Source organism: Cherax quadricarinatus, chromosome 84 (assembly GCF_038502225.1).
Source record: "Cherax quadricarinatus isolate ZL_2023a chromosome 84, ASM3850222v1, whole genome shotgun sequence".
NCBI classification, from domain to species: Eukaryota; Metazoa; Arthropoda; class Malacostraca; order Decapoda; family Parastacidae; genus Cherax; species Cherax quadricarinatus.
Genome location: NC_091375.1, coordinates 9248752 through 9272722, shown reverse-complemented (window position 1 = coordinate 9272722; position 23971 = coordinate 9248752). Strand labels below are relative to the sequence as shown.

At 43.5% G+C, this 23971-nt stretch overlaps 1 protein-coding gene across 10 annotated transcripts in view; it reads left to right on the top strand.

Moving 5' to 3' along the window:
- Positions 1–23971, top strand: part of sigmar (Tumor necrosis factor alpha-induced protein 8-like protein sigmar) — a 220724-nt gene that overhangs the window by 164359 nt on the left and 32394 nt on the right. For all 10 annotated transcript variants that reach the window (XM_070103038.1, XM_070103046.1, XM_070103040.1 and 7 more), the window contains one exon: positions 12113–12263. In XM_070103038.1, coding sequence (XP_069959139.1) covers positions 12113–12263 — 151 coding nt within the window. The remainder of the gene's footprint in view (positions 1–12112; positions 12264–23971) is intronic.

Below are 23971 nucleotides of genomic sequence, written 5' to 3'. Positions count from 1 at the left end.
GCCCAGTTTCAAATGATGTGTTGAAGATCTTTGTTAACGGTACACACAATATCTCTGCTCCCTCTTTAAGGACCCACGGAGAGATGTCTGGTCCCACCGCCTTTGAGGTGTCAAGTTCGCATAGCAGCTTCTTCACCTCCTCCTTGGTTATATGTACCTCATCCAGCACTTACTGGTGCACTCCCCTGCTCTGATTTCCTGGAGTCCTACTGGTTTCCACTGTAAATACTTCTTTAAATCTTGTGTTGAGCTCCTGACATACCTCCCGGTCGTTTCTTGTGAATTCCCCATCACCCTTCCTCAGTCTGATTACCTGGTCCTTGACTGTTGTTTTCCTCCTGATGTGGCTGTACAACAGCTTCGGGTCAGTCTTGACTTTCGATACTATGTCATTTTCGTATTGCCGCTGAGTCCATCATTTCTTGTACTGGTTTTCCTGTCAGTTCCCTCTCCCACTGAATGTCTTGAAAGAAGTTCCTCAAGCCTGAGTAGTTCCCCCTTTTGTAGTTTGGTATTTCCCACCCTATTCCTCCTGCTCTCTCCACTTGGAGCTCAACTATGTAGTCGAAGCACAGAACCACATGATCACTAGCTCCCAGGGGCCTTTCATACATGATATCCTCGATGTCAGAACTACTCAAGGTGAATACAAGGTCCAGACTTGCTGGTTCATCCTCTCCTCTCTCTCTGGTAGTGTCTCTAACATGTTGATGCATGAGGTTTTCCAGTACCACATCCATCATCTTGGCTCTCCATGTTTTGGGACCCCCATGGGGCTCCAGGTTTTCCCAGTCAATCTCCTTGTGATTGAAATCACTCATAACTAGTAACTTTGCTCCCCCCATGTGTGCTCTCCTGGCCACCTCGGCTAGTGTGTCGACCATTGCTCTGTTGCTCTCATCGTATTCTTCTCTTGGCCTCCTGCAGTTCTGTGGTGGGTTGTACATTACTGCAATTATCACCTTATGTCCCTCAGACTGGATTGTTCCTACTAAGTAGTCCCTTTCGCCCGTGCCATCCATTACTTCCATTTTCTCAACCCCCACTGGTTTTTAATGAGCAGTGCAACTCCTCCTCCTCCTCTCCTCCCTCTGTCTTTCCTGAGGATTTGATATCCGGATGGAAAGATTGAATCTGTTATTATTCTGGTGAGTTTTGTTTCTGTGAGTGCTATTATGTCTGGGGATGTCTCCTTGATTCTTTCGTGCCACTCCTCATACTTATTTGTTATTCCATCTGCATTTGTATACCACACCTTCAACTTCTTTTCTAAGATTGTGGTCTGGGAGGTGTATTGGGATTGGGGAAGTGGGAGACCTGATAAGGAACTATGGGTGGTTGCTGTGGGGGTGGAGTTTGTAATGCAGTGGGTGGGGGCATTGGATGTGGCATGGGTGTTTTGGTTTAGAGTGTTTGGTTGGACAGGGGTTGACCTGGTTGGGAGGCTTCTATAGGAAGTTGTGAGGGAGGCTGTATTTGATCTTCCTGTGTCTGGGATGTGTTTGTGTGTGTGTGTGTTTGTGTGTGTGTGTTTGTGTGTGTGTGTGTTTGTGTTTGTGTGTTTGTGTGTGTGTGTGTGCGTGTGTGTGTGTGCGTGCGTGCGTGTGCGCGTGTGTGCGTGTGTGTGTGTACTCACCTAATTGTACTCGCCTAATTGTGGTTGCAGGAGTCGAGACTCAGCTCCTGGCCCCGCCTCTTCACTGATCGCTACTGGGCCCTCTCCCTCTCTGCTTCCTGAGCTTTGTCATACCTCTTCTTAAAACTATGTATGGTTCCTGCCTCCACTACTTCACTTGCTAGACTATTCCACTTCCTGACGACTCTGACTGAAGAAATACTTCCTAACGTCCCTGTGACTCGTCTGAGTCTTCAGCTTCCAGTTGTGACCCCTTGTTTCTGTGTCCCCTCTCTGGAACATCCTATCTCTGTCCACCTTGTCTATTCCCCGCAGTATCGTGTATGTCGTTATCATGTCTCCCCTGACCCTTCTGTCCTCCAGTGTCGTCAGTCCAATTTCCCTTAACCTTTCCTCGTACGACATTCCCCTGAGGTCTGGGACTAGCCTTGTTGCAAACCTTTGTACTTTCTCCAACTTCTTGACGTGCTTGACCAGGTGTGGGTTCCAGACTGGTGCTGCATACTCCAGTATGGGCCTAACATACACAGTGTACAGTGTCTTGAACGATTCCTTATTAAGGTATCGGAACGCTATTCTCAGCTTTGCCAGGCGCCCGTATGCTGCAGCAGTTATTTGGTTGATGTGTGCCTCCGGTGACGTGCTTGGTGTTATGGTCACCCCAAGGTCTTTCTCCCTGAGTGAGGTCTGTAGTCTTTGTCCACCTAGCCTATACTCTGTCTGCGGTCTTCTTTGCCCCTCCCCAATCTTCATGACTTTGCATTTGGCAGGGTTGAATTCGAGAAGCCAGTTTCTGGACCACATGTCCAGCCTGCCCAGGTCTCTTTGCAGTCCTGCCTCATCCTCATCCGATTTAATTCTTCTCATCAACTTCACATCATCTGTGAATAGGGACACTTCAGAGACTATTCCTTCCATCATGTCGTTCGCATATATCAAAAATAGCACTGGTCCTAGAACTGACCCCTGTGGGACCCCGCTCGTCACAGGCGCCCACTGTGATACCTCTTCACGTACCATGACTCGTTGTTGCCTCCCTGTCAGGTATTCCCTGTGTGTGCGCGCGCGCGCGCGCGTGTGTGTGTGTGTGTGTGTGTGTGTGTTAGATCAAAGGAAACACAACACACACACACACACACACACACACACACACACACACACACACACACACACACACACACACACACACACACGGGATTTCCTGTCTTCCCCTCTGACGCTTGTGATTGTGTCCTCAAGCAACTGCTTATGAAGACTCATGTGCCTCATTTCAGTATCTTTATTACCGGTAATAAAGACACCCAGGTGCTGCACAAGTCTTATTCATCAATAAAGACACCCAGGTGTTGCACATGTCATATTCATCAATAAAGACACCCAGGTGTTGCACCTGTCTTATTCATCTGTAAAGACACCCAGGTGTTGCACATGTCTTATTCATCAATAAAGACACCCAGGTGTTGCACATGTCTTATTCATCAATAAAGACACCCAGGTGTTGCACATGTCTTATTCATCAATAAAGACACCCAGGTGTTTCACATGTCTTATTCATCAATAAAGACACCCAGGTGTTGCACATGTGTCTTATTCATCAATAAAGACACCCAGGTGTTGCACATGTGTCTTATTCATCAATAAAGACACCCAGGTGTTGCACATGTCTTATTCATCAATAAAGACACCCAGGTGTTGCACATGTGTCTTATTCATCAATAAAGACACCCAGGTGTTGCACATGTGTCTTACTCATGAATAAAGACACCCAGGTGTTTCACATGTGTCTTATTCATCAATAAAGACACCCAGGTGTTGCACATGTGTCTTATTCATCAATAAAGACACCCAGGTGTTGCACATGTCTTATTCATCAATAAAGACACCCAGGTGTTGCACATGTGTCTTATTCATCAATAAAGACACCCAGGTGTTGCACATGTCTTATTCATCAATAAAGACACCCAGGTGTTGCACATGTCTTATTCATCAATAAAGACACCCAGGTGTTGCACATGTCTTATTCATCAGTAAAGACACCCAGGTGTTGCACATGTCTTATTCATCAATAAAGACAACCAGGTGTTGCACATGTGTCTTCATCAATAAAGACACCCAGGTGTTGCACATGTCTTATTCATCAATAAAGACACCCAGGTGTTGCACATGTCTTATTCATCAATAAAGACACCCAGGTGTTGCACATGTCTTATTCATCAATAAAGACACCCAGGTGTTGCACATGTCTTATTCATCAATAAAGACACCCAGGTGTTGCACATGTGTCTTATTCATCAATAAAGACACCCAGGTGTTGCACATGTGTCTTATTCATCAATAAAGACACCCAGGTGTTGCACATGTGTCTTATTCATCAATAAAGACACCCAGGTGTTGCACATGTGTCTTATTCATCAATAAAGACACCCAGGTGTTTCACATGTGTCTTATTCATCAATAAAGACACCCAGGTGTTGCACATGTGTCTTATTCATCAATAAAGACACCCAGGTGTTTCACATGTCTTATTCATCAATAAAGACACCCAGGTGTTGCACATGTGTCTTATTCATCAATAAAGACACCCAGGTGTTGCACATGTGTCTTATTCATCAATAAAGACACCCAGGTGTTGCACATGTGTCTTATTCATCAATAAAGACACCCAGGTGTTTCACATGTCTTATTCATCAATAAAGACACCCAGGTGTTGCACATGTGTCTTATTCATCAATAAAGACACCCAGGTGTTGCACATGTGTCTTATTCATCAATAAAGACACCCAGGTGTTGCACATGTCTTATTCATCAATAAAGACACCCAGGTGTTGCACCTGTCTTATTCATCTGTAAAGACACCCAGGTGTTGCACATGTCTTATTCATCAATAAAGACACCCAGGTGTTGCACATGTGTCTTATTCATCAATAAAGACACCCAGGTGTTGCACATGTCTTATTCATAATAAAGACAACCAGGTGTTGCACATGTGTATAATAAAGACACCCAGGTGTTGCACATGTGTCTTACTAATAAAGACACCCAGGTGTTGCACATGTGTCTAATAAAGACAACCAGGTGTTGCACATGTGTCTAATAAAGACAACCAGGTGTTGCACATGTGTCTAATAAAGACAACCAGGTGTTGCACATGTGTCTAATAAAGACACCCAGGTGTTGCACATGTGTCTTACTAATAAAGACACCCAGGTGTTGCACATGTGTCTTACTAATAAAGACACCCAGGTGTTGCACATGTGTCTTACTAATAAAGACACCCAGGTGTTGCACATGTGTCTTACTAATAAAGACACCCAGGTGTTGCACATGTGTCTTACTAATAAAGACACCCAGGTGTTGCACATGTGTCTTACTAATAAAGACACCCAGGTGTTGCACATGTGTCTTACTAATAAAGACACCCAGGTGTTGCACATGTGTCTAATAAAGACACCCAGGTGTTGCACATGTGTCTAATAAAGACACCCAGGTGTTGCACATGTCTTATTCATAATAAAGACACCCAGGTGTTGCACATGTCTTATTCATAATAAAGACACCCAGGTGTTGCACATGTCTTATTCATAATAAAGACACCCAGGTGTTGCACATGTGTCTTACATCAATAAAGACACCCAGGTGTTGCACATGTGTCTTATTCATCAATAAAGACACCCAGGTGTTGCACATGTCTTATTCATCAATAAAGACACCCAGGTGTTGCACATGTCTTATTCATCAATAAAGACACCCAGGTGTTGCACATGTGTCTTATTCATCAATAAAGACACCCAGGTGTTGCACATGTCTTATTCATCAATAAAGACACCCAGGTGTTGCACATGTCTTATTCATCAATAAAGACACCCAGGTGTTGCACATGTCTTATTCATCAATAAAGACACCCAGGTGTTGCACATGTCTTATTCATCAATAAAGACACCCAGGTGTTGCACATGTGTCTTATTCATCAATAAAGACACCCAGGTGTTGCACATGTCTTATTCATCAATAAAGACACCCAGGTGTTGCACATGTGTCTTATTCATCAATAAAGACACCCAGGTGTTGCACATGTCTTATTCATCAATAAAGACACCCAGGTGTTGCACATGTCTTATTCATCAATAAAGACACCCAGGTGTTGCACATGTCTTATTCATCAATAAAGACACCCAGGTGTTGCACATGTGTCTTATCAATAAAGACACCCAGGTGTTGCACATGTCTTATTCATCAATAAAGACACCCAGGTGTTGCACATGTGTCTTATTCATCAATAAAGACACCCAGGTGTTGCACATGTCTTATTCATCAATAAAGACACCCAGGTGTTGCACATGTCTTATTCATCAATAAAGACACCCAGGTGTTGCACATGTCTTATTCATCAATAAAGACACCCAGGTGTTGCACATGTGTCTTATTCATCAATAAAGACACCCAGGTGTTGCACATGTCTTATTCATCAATAAAGACACCCAGGTGTTGCACATGTGTCTTATTCATCAATAAAGACACCCAGGTGTTGCACATGTCTTCATCAATAAAGACACCCAGGTGTTGCACATGTGTCTTATTCATCAATAAAGACACCCAGGTGTTGCACATGTCTTATTCATCAATAAAGACACCCAGGTGTTGCACATGTCTTATTCATCAATAAAGACACCCAGGTGTTGCACATGTCTTATTCATCAATAAAGACACCCAGGTGTTGCACATGTGTCTTATTCATCAATAAAGACACCCAGGTGTTGCACATGTCTTATTCATCAATAAAGACACCCAGGTGTTGCACATGTGTCTTCATCAATAAAGACACCCAGGTGTTGCACATGTGTCTTATTCATCAATAAAGACACACAGGTGTTGCACATGTGTCTTATTCATCAATAAAGACACCCAGGTGTTGCACATGTGTCTTATCAATAAAGACACCCAGGTGTTGCACATGTGTCTTATTCATCAATAAAGACACCCAGGTGTTGCACATGTCTTATTCATCAATAAAGACACCCAGGTGTTTCACATGTCTTATTCATCAATAAAGACACCCAGGTGTTGCACATGTCTTATTCATCAATAAAGACACCCAGGTGTTGCACATGTGTCTTATTCATCAATAAAGACACCCAGGTGTTTCACATGTCTTATTCATCAATAAAGACACCCAGGTGTTGCACATGTCTTATTCATCAATAAAGACACCCAGGTGTTGCACATGTGTCTTATTCATCAATAAAGACACCCAGGTGTTGCACATGTGTCTTATTCATCAATAAAGACACCCAGGTGTTGCACATGTGTCTTATTCATCAATAAAGACACCCAGGTGTTTCACATGTCTTATTCATCAATAAAGACACCCAGGTGTTGCACATGTCTTATTCATCAATAAAGACACCCAGGTGTTGCACCTGTCTTGTTCATCAATAAAGACACCCAGGTGTTGCACATGTGTCTTATTCATCAATAAAGACACCCAGGTGTTGCACATGTGTCTTATTCATCAATAAAGACACCCAGGTGTTGCACATGTGTCTTATTCATCAATAAAGACACCCAGGTGTTGCACATGTGTCTTCATCAATAAAGACACCCAGGTGTTGCACATGTGTCTTCATCAATAAAGACACCCAGGTGTTGCACATGTGTCTTATTCATCAATGAAGACACCCAGGTGTTGCACATGTGTCATATTCATCAATAAAGACACCCAGGTGTTGCACATGTGTCTTATTCATCAATAAAGACACCCAGGTGTTGCACATGTCTTATTCATCAATGAAGACACCCAGGTGTTGCACATGTGTCTTATTCATCAATAAAGACACCCAGGTGTTGCACATGTGTCTTATTCATCAATAAAGACACCCAGGTGTTGCACATGTCTTATTCATCAATAAAGACACCCAGGTGTTGCACATGTCTTATTCATCAATAAAGACACCCAGGTGTTGCACCTGTGCCATATTCATCAACTTGTCTGTATTGTATGCCTTGAATATAATGATACTCTCCGAATTGTGTTTGTGATGATTGAATCTCAGCTCCTGGCCCCTCCTACGTTACTATGATTAACATTACTGTTTTTTTTTCCATCTCTTACGTCTTATCATATCTTGCCTTAAAGCTGTGTACCGGAAAGAAATAATGTCACAAACCGTAGCTGAAAAGTAGAGAAGGCCTGCAAGGTTTTGGGTGCCAATGTGTGTATCAAGTTTGCCTTCACCACAGCTTAGGAGGCCTGGTCACAGACCGGGCCGCGGGGGCGTTGACCCCCGAAACTCTCTCCAGGTAAACTCCAGGTAAACTTCCTAACAGCTCTATGACTCGTCAGTGTGTCCAGCTTCCACCTGCGTCCTCTTGGTTGTGATCCTGTTATTTCACATCGTCTTCACTTGTCTAACCTGTCAGTTCGTTGTCTTGTTTTCCCTTGTTCTCCTTTCCTCCCGAGGTGGCCAGGTTCAGTTCTCTGGAGACGGTTTCGGGGATCAGCGCCCCTGCTGCCCGGTCTGAGACCAGGCCTCGTGGTGGATCAGGGTCTGATCAACCAGGCTGTTACTGTTAGTGCTTTCAACCTCTCCTCACTGTGCATCTCCCTGGTGACAAACCTTTGCAACTGTAAAATAAGTCACAATATTGTGGCTGGAACAACACTGTGGCTGGAACAATACTGTTCCTGAAACAACACTGTGGCTGGAACAGTTCACAACTATAATGTTACACGAGTGCCTCATTTAAAGACTGAGACCCTTGTGTAACATCTGGGAGTCTTTACTGAGGAAATGTTTCGCCCACACAGTGGACTTGATAAAATCCACTGTGTGGGCGAAACGTTGTCAATGTCGGATCGCATTATACTGCATTTGTGTTTATTTTTCCAATACGGAGAATAACAGAGGAAAATGAGTATTGGGGTAATCAGTCCCTCAGGCTGGAGTTGCGTTCAACCCGTCACGACTGACGAGTCCTCATAAACCTTGGTAATAGATAGACAAATTGGTTTAGAAATACAAACACTAGGACATATTAGAAAACGTTTCTGTCCTGGGACCTTGACCACTTCTAGCACACAGAGGTTAAAAACACATTATATAAACAGGTGTTGTCTTGTAAATATATGCGACGTTCTCCAGGTGTTTACTCACGTCTCTTCCTAAACCACCATCACTTCATCTTCCTCTATTCTTTTCTGTATTGGACTGAAGAAGCCGCTGGATGGCGAAACGTTGCCTCGATAAAGATTCTATAATTATACACAAGCATCTTATTCTCAGATCACGACTTACCTTCATTATGGAGAGAGAACTTCAGACATTTCTGTCCATCGTGGTGGAGCAGAGTGAGAGAGAAGGAAGAAAATCGGCGGACAGGACAGCTGAAAAACATAGCAGATTGAAAGACAAGATAAAAATAACATTGAAATAATGTTGGTAGAATTACCGACAATGTTAGGTACAGTGACACAAGTGCAAGTTATGTGACATTTTATTGTGGCAACGTTTCGCTCTCCAGGAGCTTTATCAAGCTCTAACAGACAATACTGGGACACAAAGGGTATATACAGTGAGCCCTTGAATTTCGTCCCCCATGAATATCGTGAATTTTGGAAATCGGCGACTTTTTTCGCCAAAATATTGGCTTGATTTTCGTGATTTGGCCTAGAAATCGGCGGTAGTATGAAACGCCTCCTGGTAATACATTGTTCCTACTCATCCTCCAGACTTGGAAGAGCAAATGGTGAAGGAGATCATTTCAAACTACAAAAAAAACTACACCAAAGCAGTGTTTCAAAGGTGCTTTAACATAACCTCAGACTCTGAATTGACCCTAAGAGAGTTCTGGAAAGATCACTTCATTATCTTCCATTGAATAAACCTTATAGGTAAGGCTGGGCAGGGAGTGACTTCCAGGACGATCAACTCTGGAGAAAATTGTGGCCAGAATTTGTCCTCGACAAAGTTTTTGAAGGGTTTGAGGCTGACCCTGACAACCCTATGCCAGTTGTGGAATCTATTGTGGCACTGGGGAAGTCATTGGGGGTTGGAGATTAGTGGCGAGGATGTGGAAGAGTTAGTGGAGGACCACAATGAAGAGCTGCTAGACCTTAATCTGCAACATTAACAGACCACAGCTCAGGAAATTGTTTCAGAGGAGGAGGAAGAGAGAGGGAAGAATTTGCTTCCTTCAGAGATTAAGGAGATGTGTGCAATGTAGACTAGGATGAAAACATTTATGGAGGAACATCACCCTGACAAAGCTGTTGCAGGAAGTGTATGCGACATGCTCAACGACAGTGTCGTGTCTCATTTTAGGAAAATTTTAAAGAAACAGCAGAAACAGACCTTTCTGAAATAATTTTTTAAGCGACAGGGGTCCAGTGACTCTCAAGCTGGTCCTAGTGGCATTAAAAAACAAAGAAGGGAAGTAACCCCTGAAAAGGACTTAGTACCTAAAGTCTTTATGGAAGGGGATTTCCCTTCCAAACAATAGTAACTCTTCCATCCTCCCGTCTAACACACATCAACAACTTATCAATAAAGGTAAGTGTAAACTTATTATTATTTTGTTCTTCACGTCTCATTGTTTTCTGTGTAGATAAATGTACATTTAATGTAAAAAAAATATTTTTTAATACTTTTGGGTGTCTGGAACGGATTAATTTGATTTACATTATTTTTTATGGGAAAAATGGTTTTGAAAATCGTGAATTTTGAATTTCGGCAGAATTTCTGGAATGGATTAATCACGACATTCAAGGGTTTACTGAATATATTAAAGTGAAGTGCAAGGCATAATATAATAGTTGTAGGTAGTAGTAGTAGTGGTAGTAGTAGTGGTGGTGGTAGCAGTAGTAGTGGTAGCAGTAGTAGTGGTAGCAGTAATAGTGGTAGCAGGTATGTAATGGCGGGGTTTAACGTCTGTGTCTAGGTATTGAAGATTGAGACACTTGTCGGTTTTTCAAACCATTCATCACAACTGTCTAGGTATTGTTTATAACTGCTTGACAAAGCTCCTGGAGAGCGAAACGTTGCCACAGTGAAATGTTGCATTAGCTTCACTTGTGTCCTTTTACCTAACACAAAAATAAAAGTTCCAGATTGCAGGTCAGAAGGTAAAGAGAAAGTCAGAAGGAAGGTGAGGTAGAGAGAATTACAGCAGACAGGTCAGGAGAAAACGTGAAGAGAAAGTCACGGTCAGGTCAAGTCACGTGTGTTGTGGAAACAGACACAAATGCAGTATAATATAATCCTTTATTGACAACGTTTCGCCCACACAGAGTACATGAGTATATGTTGTTAAGTAAGACACATATGCAACAGTTAGGTATCTTTATTTCGAAACGTTTCGCCTACACAGTAGGCTTCTTCAGTCGAGTACAGAAAAGTTGATAGAAGCAGAAGAGACTTGAAGACGATGTAATCAGTCCATCACCCTTAAAGTTTTGAGGTGGTCAGTCCCTCAGTCTGGAGAAGAGCATTGTTCCATAGTCTGAAACAATATGGAGTTGAAGTGACAGGATGGAGCCTTATATAGCGCCAGGAGATGAGACGTAGGTCACTAGTAGAAGTAAGAACGCAGATGTTGGGAGGTCAGGTCCCTCTCAAATCCAACCGTTCTCACTAGTAGAGGTTGTCGAAGTTGATTGCAGGTCTGTATCAATGCTCTTCTCCAGACTGAGGGACTGACCACCTCAAAACTTTAAGGGTGATGGACTGATTACATCGTCTTCAAGTCTCTTCTGCTTCTATCAACTTTTATACCATTTTAATGTCCACATGAGTAGATACGTGACCTGACTAGGTTGGGGCATTGGCTTGGGCTGGTGGGGGACGTGGATCTGCCTCGCATGGGCCAGTGGGCCTGCTGTAGTGTTCCTTCTCTGTTATGTTCTTATGGACAAAATGTATTTTTTTTATCTTGTCGATATTTTAAACCATTCATCTCCACGTGTGTTGTGCGGAGCGGAGAATCCTAACACTGTATTGAGACCAAACTCAAAAGTGTTGGCAATGTTGTGTGTAACTCAGACACTTTCTAGCTTCATCTGGTGACAATCAAGCAGGCTGTGATGGATATGCTGGCCAGTGGGCCGCCAACACCAGTAGCCTGGTTGACCAGGTATGCAACAAAGACCTGGTTCAGGTAAATTTCCGAAACAGGTCACAGGTAATCACAGGTGACCCGGAGGAGTCTTCACACTGGAGTCACAAGTGCTTAACCACAGCAGGAAAAATATCAGAGCTTGGTTCCCTATATACAGATAACTCGCACATAGAAGAGAGGAGCTTACGACGACGTTTCGGTCCGACTTGGACCATTTACAAAGTCACACTGGTCCTCTAAAATACTGTTACCTGCATTATGTCTTGTTTACACACTGTATGTATATACTAGTCAGGGTTATTGTAGTGTTATTCTGTCCTCATATTGTTGTTAAAATGTAATGACATCTCGTGATGTGTCTTGCAGGATGGGGGACTCGTTTCGAGCGCGTGACATCAGCCTGAAGGCGCAGAAGAAGCTGCTAAGTAAGATGTCCAACAAGACTATGGCCAAGAACTTCATTGATGACACTCTGGCCTCCATCCTCGACAACATGTACAGCTTAGCTAAGGCCTATGTGAGTCTTCCTCTCTTCTACTGACCAGTTTTCAAAGGCACTTGCCCATAGACACTTGCCTGTGATGGTTTGTTTATATATATATATATATATATATATATATATATATATATATATATATATATATATATATATATATACATATATATATATATATATATACATATATATATATATATACGTGTGTGAAAAAACTTTATAAAAAACTATAAAACTGGGATGCTTAAATGTACGTGGATGTAGTGCGGATAACAAGAAACAGATGATTGCTGATGTTATGAATGAAAAGAAGTTGGATGTCCTGGCCCTAAGCGAGACAAAGCTGAAGGGGGTAGGGGAGTTTCGGTGGGGGGAAATAAATGGGATTAAATCTGGAGTATCTAAGAGAGTTAGAGCAAAGGAAGGGGTAGCAGTAATGTTGAAGGATCAGTTATGGAAGGAGAAAAGAGAATATGAATGTGTAAATTCAAGAATTATGTGGATTAAAGTAAAGGTTGGATGCGAAAAGTGGGTCATAATAAGCGTGTATGCACCTGGAGAAGAGAGGAATGTAGAGGAGAGAGAGAGATTTTGGGAGATGTTAAGTGAATGTATAGGAGCCTTTGAACCAAGTGAGAGAGTAATTGTGGTAGGGGACATGAATGCTAAAGTAGGAGAAACTTTTAGAGAGGGTGTGGTAGGTAAGTTTGGGGTGCCAGGTGTAAATGATAATGGGAGCCCTTTGATTGAACTTTGTATAGAAAGGGGTTTAGTTATAGGTAATACATATTTTAAGAAAAAGAGGATAAATAAGTATACAAGATATGATGTAGGGCGAAATGACAGTAGTTTGTTGGATTATGTATTGGTAGATAAAAGACTGTTGAGTAGACTTCAGGATGTACATGTTTATAGAGGGGCCACAGATATATCAGATCACTTTCTAGTTGTAGCTACACTGAGAGTAAAAGGTAGATGGGATACAAGGAGAATAGAAGCATCAGGGAAGAGAGAGGTGAAGGTTTATAAACTAAAAGAGGAGGCAGTTAGGGTAAGATATAAACAGCTATTGGAGGATAGATGGGCTAATGAGAGCATAGGCAATGGGATCGAGGAGGTATGGGGTAGGTTTAAAAATGTAGTGTTAGTGTGTTCAGCAGAAGTTTGTGGTTACAGGAAAGTGGGTGCGGGAGGGAAGAGGAGCGATTGGTGGAATGATGTAGAGAGAGTAGTAAGGGAGAAAAAGTTAGCATATGAGAAATTTTTACAAAGTAGAAGCGATGCAAGGAGGGAAGAGTATATGGAGAAAAAGAGAGAGGTTAAGATAGTAGTGAAGCAATGTAAAAAGAGAGCAAATGAGAGAGTGGGTGAGATGTTATCAACAAATTTTGTTGAAAATAAGAAAAAGTTTTGGAGTGAGATTAACAAGTTAAGGAAGCCTAGAGAACAAATGGATTTGTCAGTTAAAAATGGGAGAGGAGAGTTATTAAATGGAGAGTTAGAGGTATTGGGAAGATGGAGGGAATATTTTGAGGAATTGTTAAATGTTGATGAAGATAGGGAAGCTGTGATTTCGTGTATAGGGCAAGGAGGAATAACATCTTGTAGGAGTGAGGAAGAGCCAGTTGTGAGTGTGGGGGAAGTTCGTGAGGCAGTAGGTTAAATGAAAGGGGATAATGCAGCCGGGATTGATGGGATAAAGATAGAAATGTTAAAAGCAGGTGGGGATATAGTTTTGGAGTGGTTGGTGCAATTATTTAATAAATGTATGGAAGAGGGTAAGGTACCTAGGGATTGGCAGAGAGCATGCATAGTTCCTTTGTATAGAGGCAAAGGGGACAAAAGAGAGTGCAAAAATTATAGGGGGATAAGTCTGTTGAGTATACCTGGTAAAGTGTATGGTAGAGTTATTATTGAAAGAATTAAGAGTAAGACGGAGAATAGGATAGCAGATGAACAAGGAGGCTTTAGGAAAGGTAGGGGGTGTGTGGACCAGGTGTTTACAGTGAAACATATAAGTGAACAGTATTTAGATAAGGCTAAAGAAGTCTTTGTGGCATTTATGGATTTGGAAAAGGCGTATGACAGGGTGGATAGGAGGGCAGTGTGGCAGATGTTGCAGGTGTATGGTGTAGGAGGTAGGTTACTGAAAGCAGTGAAGAGTTTTTTATGAGGATAGTGAGGCTCAAGTTAGAGTATGTAGGAAAGAGGGAAATTATTTCCCAGTAAAAGTAGGCCTTAGACAAGGACGTGTGATGTCACCGTGGTTGTTTAATATATTTATAAATGGGGTTGTAAGAGAAGTAAATGCGAGGGTCTTGGCAAGAGGCGTGGAGTTAAAAGATAAAGAATCACACATAAAGTGGGAGTTGTCACAGTTGCTCTTTGCTGATGACACTGTGCTCTTGGGAGATTCTGAAGAGAAGTTGCAGAGATTGGTGGATGAATTTGGTAGGGTGTGCAAAAGAAGAAAATTAAAAGTGAATACAGGAAAGAGTAAGGTTATGGGGATAACAAAAAGATTAGGTGATGAAAGATTGGATATCAGATTGGAGGGAGAGAGTATGGAGGAGGTGAATGTATTCAGATATTTGGGAGTGGACGTGTCAGCGGATGGGTCTATGAAAGATGAGGTGAATCATAGAATTGATGAGGGGGAAAAGGGTGAGTGGTGCACTTAGGAGTCTGTGGAGAAAAAGAACTTTGTCCTTGGAGGCAAAGAGGGGAATGTATGAGAGTATAGTTTTACCAACGCTCTTATATGGGTGTGAAGCATGGGTGATGAATGTTGCAGCGAGGAGAAGGCTGGAGGCAGTGATGTCATGTCTGAGGGCAATGTGTGGTGTGAATATAATGCAGAGAATTCGTAGTTTGGAAGTTAGGAGGAGGTGCGGGATTACAAAAACTGTTGTCCAGAGGGCTGAGGAAGAGTTGTTGAGGTGGTTCGGACATGTAGAGAGAATGGAGCGAAACAGAGTGACTTCAAGAGTGTATCAGTCTGTAGTGGAAGGAAGGCGGGGTAGGGGTCGGCCTAGGAAAGGTTGGAGGGAGGGGGTAAAGGAGGTTTTGTGTGCGAGGGGCTTGGACTTCCAGCAGGCATGCGTGAGCGTGTTTGATAGGAGTGAATGGAGACAAATGGTTTTTAATACTTGACGTGCTGTTGGAGTGTGAGCAAAGTAACATTTATGAAGGGGTTCAGGGAAACCGGCAGGCCGGACTTGAGTCCTGGAGATGGGAAGTACAGTGCCTGCACTCTGAAGGAGGGGTGTTAATGTTGCAGTTTAAACTGTAGTGTAAAGCACCCTTCTGGCAAGACAGTGATGGAGTGAATGATGGTGAAAGTTTTTCTTTTTCGGGCCACCCTGCCTTGGTGGGAATCGGCCAGTGTGATAATAAAATAATAAAATAAATGTGTGTGTGTATGTCGTGCCGAATAGGTAAAATTGGTCAATGAGTAAGAACTCATTTAAAATTAAGTCCTTTCTAAAATTTTCTCTTGTAAGTTTAATATTTTTTTTTCATTTATGTTAATGTAAAAATTAATAATTTTGTACCAAAAGAACCTTAGAAAACTTACCTTATCTTATTATAACAAGCGCATAATAAGGTTAGGTAAGTGTTCTGAAGTTATTTTGGTACAAAATTATTAATTTTTACAGTAACATATATGAAAAAAAAATATCTTTAAACGTATACCTGGAGTCTACCTGGAGGGTATTCCGGGGATCAACGCCCCCGTGGACCGGTCCACCACCAGACCTCCCGGTGGAGCAGGGCCTGATCGACCAGGCTGTTACTGCTGGCCGCACGTAGTCCAACTTACGAACCACAGCCTAGCTGATCCGGCACCGACTTCAAGTATCTGTCCAGCTCCCTCTTGAAGGCAGCCAGGGGTTTATTGGTAATTCCCCTTATGTATGGTGGGAGGCTGTTGAACAGTCTTGGGCCCCGGACACTTACTGTAGTTTCTCTTAGTGTACCAATAGCGTCCCTACTTTTCATTGGGGGTATTTTACATCGCCTGCCCAGTCTCTTACTTTCGTAGGGAGTGATTTCTGTGTGCAGATTCTAGGATCTCTCTCTCGCCTGCGTTCCAGCGAGTACAAGTCAAGTTCGTCCAAGCGTTCCCAGTACTTGAAGTGTTTGATGGAACTTACATGTGCAGTAAAGGTTCTCTGGACACACTAGGTCTGCAATTTCACCTGCTTTGAACGGAGATGTTAATGTACAACAATATTCCAGCCTAGAAAGGAACAAGTAAAAGACCTGGGAATGATGTCAGCTGACCTTTCTTTCGAAAAACATAATAAGACAAAGATCACGACTGCCAGGAAGATGACGGGGTGTGTATTGAGAACCTTCAAAACAAGGAAAATAATGCCAATGATGACACTCTTCAAATCGCTAGTGCTCCCTCACTTAGAATATTGCTCAGTGCTGACGGCCCCGTTCAAGGCAGGAGAAATATCAGAGCTGGAACAAATACAGAGATCGTTTACGGCTCACATTGAGCCAGTAAAGCATCTATATTACTGGGAAATCCTTCAAGTCTTGAACATGTACTCATTGGAGCGGAGGAAAGAAACATGATAATATATACCTGGAAGGTACTCGAGGGCTTGGTCCCAAATCTGCACACTGCCATAATATACTGGATTAAGAGAGATGGGAGGAAGTGCAAAATAAAACCAGTGAGGAGCAGGGGTGCGGTGGGGACAATAAGGGAACACTGTATCAACATCCGGGGTCCCAGACTATTCAACATCTTACCATAAGATATCAGAAACACTGCTGGAGCAAGTGTAGAAGTCTTTAAGAGGAAACTGGGCAAGTATCTTTATCAGGTGCCAGATCAACCAGGCTGATGGATATGTGGGGCAGCGGGCCTCCAGCAGCAACAGCCTGGTTGACCAGGCAAGCACCAGACGAGCCGGGCCCATGGCCGGGCTCCGTGAATAGTGAAATTCTCGAAACTCTTCAGAGGTATATCAAAGGTAAAAGCCTGACGTGCCGTGTATGAGATCGTGAATGACTCCTCCTTGTATAGGTTTCTGCAAGCTACTCTTAAATTTACCACTCTTGTTGTAGTAGTTATTCAGCGGAATGCTTGGACCTGTTCTCTCCCTGAGGTCCCTTTCAGGGAGGTCTGCAGCCTTTGTCCCCAGAGCCTGTACAGTTTCCTGTATGTGTACTTACTTATTTGTGGTTACAGGGGTCGATTCATTGCTCCTGGCGCCGCCTCTTCACTGGTCGCTACTAGGTCCACTTTCTCCCTACTCCAAGAGCATTATCGTAACTTACTTTAATTCTAATTATGGGTCCTGTATCCACTACTTCACTCTCCATATTGTGTGTGTGTGTGTGTGTGTGTGTGTACTCGCCTAGTTGTACTCACCTAGTTGAGGTTGCGGGGGTCGAGTCCGAGCTCCTGGCCCCGCCTCTTCACTGATCGCTACTAGGTCACTCTCCCTGAGCCGTGAGCTTTATCATACCTCTGCTTAAAGCTATGTATGGATCCTGCCTCCACTACATCGCTTCCCAAACTATTCCACTTACTGACTACTCTGTGGCTGAAGAAATACTTCCTAACATCCCTGTGATTCATCTGTGTCTTCAGCTTCCAACTGTGTCCCCTTGTTACTGTGTCCAATCTCTGGAACATCCTGTCTTTGTCCACCTTGTCAATTCCTCTCAGTATTTTGTATGTCGTTATCATGTCCCCCCTATCTCTCCTGTCCTCCAGTGTCGTCAGGTTGATTTCCCTTAACCTCTCCTCGTAGGACATACCTCTTAGCTCTGGGACTAGTCTTGTTGCAAACCTTTGCACTTTCTCTAGTTTCTTCACGTGCTTGGCTAGGTGTGGGTTCCAAACTGGTGCCGCATACTCCAATATGGGCCTAACATACACGGTGTACAGGGTCCTGAATGATTCCTTATTAAGATGTCGGAATGCTGTTCTGAGGTTTGCTAGGCGCCCATATGCTGCAGCAGTTATTTGGTTGATGTGCGCTTCAGGAGATGTGCCTGGTGTTATACTCACCCCAAGATCTTTTTCCTTGAGTGAGGTTTGTAGTCTCTGACCCCCTAGACTGTACTCCGTCTGCGGCCTTCTTTGCCCTTCCCCAATCTTCATGACTTTGCACTTGGTGGGATTGAACTCCAGGAGCCAATTGCTGGACCAGGTCTGCAGCCTGTCCAGATCCCTTTGTAGTTCTGCCTGGTCTTCGATCGAGTGAATTCTTCTCATCAACTTCACGTCATCTGCAAACAGGGACACCTCAGAGTCTATTCCTTCCGTCATGTCGTTCACAAATACCAGAAACAGCACTGGTCCTAGGACTGACCCCTGCGGGACCCCGCTGGTCACAGGTGCCCACTCTGACACCTCGCCACGTACCATGACTCGCTGCTGTCTTCCTGACAAGTATTCCCTGATCCATTGTAGTGCCTTCCCTGTTATCCCTGCTTGTGTGTGTGTGTGTGTGTGTGTGTGTGTGTGTGTGTGTGTGTGTGTGTGTGTGTGTGTGTGTGTGTGTGTGTGTGTGTGTGTGTGTGTGTGTGTGTGTACTCAGCGTAGTTGTACTCAACTTGTGTTTGCCAAGGTACAGCTTGTGTCCCTGCCTCTTTAACTTTTAACTACTAGCTTTACTTGTTCCTGGCGTCCAGGTCCCAATCATGTTTGTAGATGAATGGTTCAGAGAACCGACACGTTGTTAAATTAGACACATGTGCAACTCTTGGGTATCTTTATTGAGGAAACGTTTCGCCACACAGTGGCTTCATCAGTCCATACAAAGGTTAAACTTGAAGAACAGGAAGAGAATGAGGTAATCAGTCCCTCAGCCTTGAGTCGATGTGGTCAGTCCATCAATCTTGAATAGAATACGGCATATGAGCGGAGAAGCAGCTTATAAACCGTATCCTGTCAGACACTGCAACTTCTTGGGATCTTAATACTTGGGAATTCTTCGCTTGCCTAATTCTTGGGCACGACCTACTTCCACATTGGACAAATGTGACACCACCTACGACTGCTGCACCTCTCCTGCCATACGGTTTATAAGCTGCTTCTCCGCTCATATGCCGTATTCTATTCAAGATTGATGGACTGACCACATCGACTCAAGGCTGAGGGACTGATTACCTCATTCTCCTCCTGTTCTTCAAGTTTATCCTTTGTATGGACTGATGAAGCCACTGTGTGGCGAAACGTTTCCTCAATAAAGATACCCAAGAGTTGCACATGTGTCTAATTTAACAGGTCCCAATCGTACCTACTCCTAAGACTGTGTAGTGCTTGCCCCATCACCTCTTTATTTAATTCGTTGCACTCACCACTCTGTGACTAAAATAGCGTATCCTACCTTCCCAGTGACTCATCTGCAGCTTCTCCCATCTGTGTCCCTGGCTCTCGCATCACAAACAACTCCTTCCTGTCCACTCACTAAGTATCACGTAAGTGTTGTGTATGCTAGGATCACGAGTCTGTCTCCAAAAACAGTAAAAAGGCACAATACCATGACTGGAACAATACACAAATAACCCGCACATAGGAGGAAGGAGTTTACCACGACGTTTCGGTCCGACTTGGACACTAACAGAAGTGTAAAGTAAAAGGACACAAGTGCAACTAATGTGACATTTTATTGTGGCAACGTTTTGCTCTCCAGGAGCTTGATAAAGCTCCTGGAGAGCGAAACGTTGCCACAATAAAATGTCACATTAGTTGCACTTGTGTCCTTTTACTTTACATATTGTCCGTAATTCTACCAACTTTATTACACTATTTGTAGATGAATGGTTCAGAGAACCGACATGTTGATAAATTAGACACATATGCAACTCTTGGGTATCTTTATTGAGGAAACGTTTCGCCACACAGTGGCTTCATCAGTCCATACAAAGGAGAATCTTGAAGAACAGGAGGAGAATGAGGTAATCAGTCCCTCAACCTTGAGTCGATGTGGTCAGTCCATCAATCTTGAATAGAATACGGCATACGTGCTGAGAAGGAGCTTATAAACCGTTGGCAGGAGAGGTGCAGAAGTCATAGGTCGTGTAACATTTGTTCAATGTTGAAGTAGGTCGTGCCCAAGAATTAGGCAAGCGAAGAATTCCCAAGTATTAAGATCCCAAGAAGTTGCAGTGTCTGACAGGTTTGTAGATGAATGGTTCAGAGAACCGACATGTTGATAAATTAGACACATATGCAACTCTTGGGTATCTTTATTGAGGAAACGTTTCGCCACACAGTGGCTTCATCAGTCCATACATCTACAAACCTGTCAGACACTGCAACTTCTTGGGATCTTAATACTTGGGAATTCTTCGCTTGCCTAATTCTTGGGCACGACCTACTTCAACATTGAACAAATGTTACACGACCTATGACTTCTGCACCTCTCCTGCCAACGGTTTATAAGCTCCTTCTCAGCACGTATGCCGTATTCTATTCAAGATTGATGGACTGACCACATCGACTCAAGGTTGAGGGACTGATTACCTCATTCTCCTCCTGTTCTTCAAGATTCTCCTTTGTATGGACTGATGAAGCCACTGTGTGGCGAAACGTTTCCTCAATAAAGATACCCAAGAGTTGTTAGGTAAGACACATATGCAACAGTTAGACAACTTTATTCCGAAACGTTTCGCCTACACAGTAGGCTTCTTCAGTCGAATACAGAAAGTAGGCAGGAACAGTAGAGATGTGAAGACGATGTAATCAGTCCATCACCCTTAAAGTCGTAGAATTTGAGGTTGTCAGTCCCTCGGCCTGGAGAAGTTCAGTTCCATAGTCAGGAACTATCAGATAGTTCCTGACTATGGAACTGAACTTCTCCAGGCCGAGGGACTGACAACCTCAAATTCTACGACTTTAAGGGTGATGGACTGATTACATCGTCTTCACATCTCTACTGTTCCTGCCTACTTTCTGTATTCGACTGAAGAAGCCTACTGTGTAGGCGAAACGTTTCGGAATAAAGTTGTCTAACTGTTGCATATGTGTCTTACCTAACAACCTGTCGGTATTGTATACCATTTTGATGTTCATACCCAAGAGTTGCATATGTGTCTAATTTATTACACTAACAGAAGAGTGAGGAAGGCAATATATATAGGCAAGGGGGACAGTGACTTTGTAAATCGTCTAAGTCAGACCGAAATGTCGTTGTAATCTTCTCTTTCCTATGTACGAGTTATTTGTGTACTCTGGCCTTTAAGAGATAAGATTTCATTCGGATTTTTAGCCCAGGAGGGTTAGCCACCCAGTATAACCCATGAAAGTCAGTGAGTCACCGAGGGACTGTCTGTCTTATTTTCATTAGTGTCCTCAATCTTGTCCCCCAGCATGCGATCCACACCAATCGACTAACACCCAGGTACCTACTTGCTTGCTAGATGAACAGGGACAGCAGGTGTAAGGAAACATGCCCAGTGTTTCCACCCTTGCCTGGGATCGAACCACGGACACTCAGTGTGTGAAGCGAGAGCTTTACTTACCAGGACACCGGCCACCCTAATTCTAGTATTGAATTAAGAACATAAGAATGGAGGAACACTGCAGAAGGCCTACTGGCCCATACAAGTCTCCCGTCTTATTCCATCCCAGTCACTGCTGGTGTCAGTTTCTCACAAACTTCTCAATGCTTTGGCGTAACTTAGTAAAAAATAATTAGTTATAACCGTAAGCATGGTTTTCCAAGAGGTGGAGAGGTAAGCCAGTGGAAGGCCTTGGTCAGATGACCAAAAGGTCCAGCTGTGGGTCATCATGATGACTAAAACCCGCATCAGGAAACACTATACATTACCACTGGTGACAGACCGGGCCACGGGGGCGTTGATCCCTGAAAGCCTCTCCAGGTATACCTACCTATCTGTAACGTAGTAGCAGTGTCAGTAGTGAGTTTTGTGGTACCTCGCTCACTCTGTTACCTCTCTTACTCGCCGGGTCACCAGCTGGACAAGACCCGGGCCGAGACAGTACCGGCGAAACCTCATCCAATCCAATCCTCTTCTGTTACTGACTTAAGAGGCACAGTGTAGAGGTCTGAACAAAGCTCACACCTCTACAACACAATTATCAAAGATTTGTTTATTAAGTTATACCATGAATTAAGGAAAGATCCTGGACTTCACCTTACGAACCAAAGCTAATGTGATAGTAATTATGGGCAAGGTATATTATAGTGGAAAAATGAACATGTTATTAGAAGACGGTGGAACTTACGTGCCTCTTAAAGTACTAACTGATCTACAACAACAAGACTGGTCTACCTACCTACCTGGAGTCTACCTGGAGGACATTCCGGGGATCAACGCCCCCGCGGCCCGGTCTACGACCAGGCCTCCCGGTGGATGGAGATAAATGGTATCAAATACCGACACAGTGGTGACTTGAAAAATCCCACTGTGTGGGTGAAACGTTGTCAATAAAGGATCATATTATACAGCATATGTGTTTATATTTCCTCCCGGTGGATCAGGGCCTGATCAACTAGGCTGTTACTGCTGGACGCACGTAATCCAACGTACGAACCACGGCCCGGCTGATCCGGCACCGTCTTTAGGTATCTGTCCAGCTCCCTCTTGAAGACAACCAGGAGTCTTCCCGTAATGCCCCTTATTGCTGGTGGGAGGCTGTTGAACAGTCTTGGGCCCCGTACACTTATTGTGTTTTCTCTTAGTGTACCAGTGATGCCCCTAATTTTCACTGGGGGTATGTTGCATCCCCTACGAAGTCTTTTGCTTTCATATGGAGCGATTGCTGTGTGCATATTAAGGACCAGTCCCTCCAGAATCTTCCAGGTGTAGATTATATCTCTCTCTCGCCTGCGCTCTAGTGAGTACAAGTCGAGTGCTTCCAGGCGCTCCTGGTGGGAACAAGGACGATATATCGACGCTTTGGTGAAAAGTACAAGTACAGAGTCCTTGATACAAAGTTCACCTGGCACTTGAAAAAAAAAACAATGTGTATTGAAACGTTGTATGATTAAATACTGTGTGTGTGGTGTTGACCAGGAAGATGCGGAGGCTTCAGTCCTGTCTCTCATGCTTATCTTCCTAAGACTTGTAGAACTCCCGTAACATCTTAGAACCATAGCTGTCATTAGTAAGTCATTTCTTGATAAGACATATGTGCAGCAGTTACGTATCTTTATTCCGTAACGTTTGGCTTACAGAGTAGACTTCTCCAGACTGAGGGACTGGCCACCTTAAAACTACGTTTTCGAGGGTGATGGACTGATTACATCGTCTCCACATCTCCACTGCTGCTGCTACCTCCTCAGTATTTAACTGAAGAAGCCTATTGTGTATGCGAAACGCATAGGAATAAAGATCATCTAACTGCTACACATGTCTTATCCAGAAATGACTTATTAGTGAGAGCTATGGTCCTAAGATCTTACGAGAGTTATACAACTGTTTGGTAGATAAGCATGATAAAGAGGACTGAAGCCTCCGCATCTTCACGGTGAACATGACATAAGTAAAGTCTTTACCGTACAACGTTTCGCTTTTTGAAGTGCTGGGTGAAACTTTTTTTTCCTCACCAAACGTCAATATAGTGTTGTTCCCACCAGTCTTGCTAGACAAGTAACCACCCCAAGAGGTATTGTATACCATTATGATAGTGGTGTGCAGATGTCTGGTGATGCCCGGGACCAACTCCTTGATTGTATGCCCAAAAGACTCCTTGATTGTATGCCCCAAATCACTATCTTATTTCC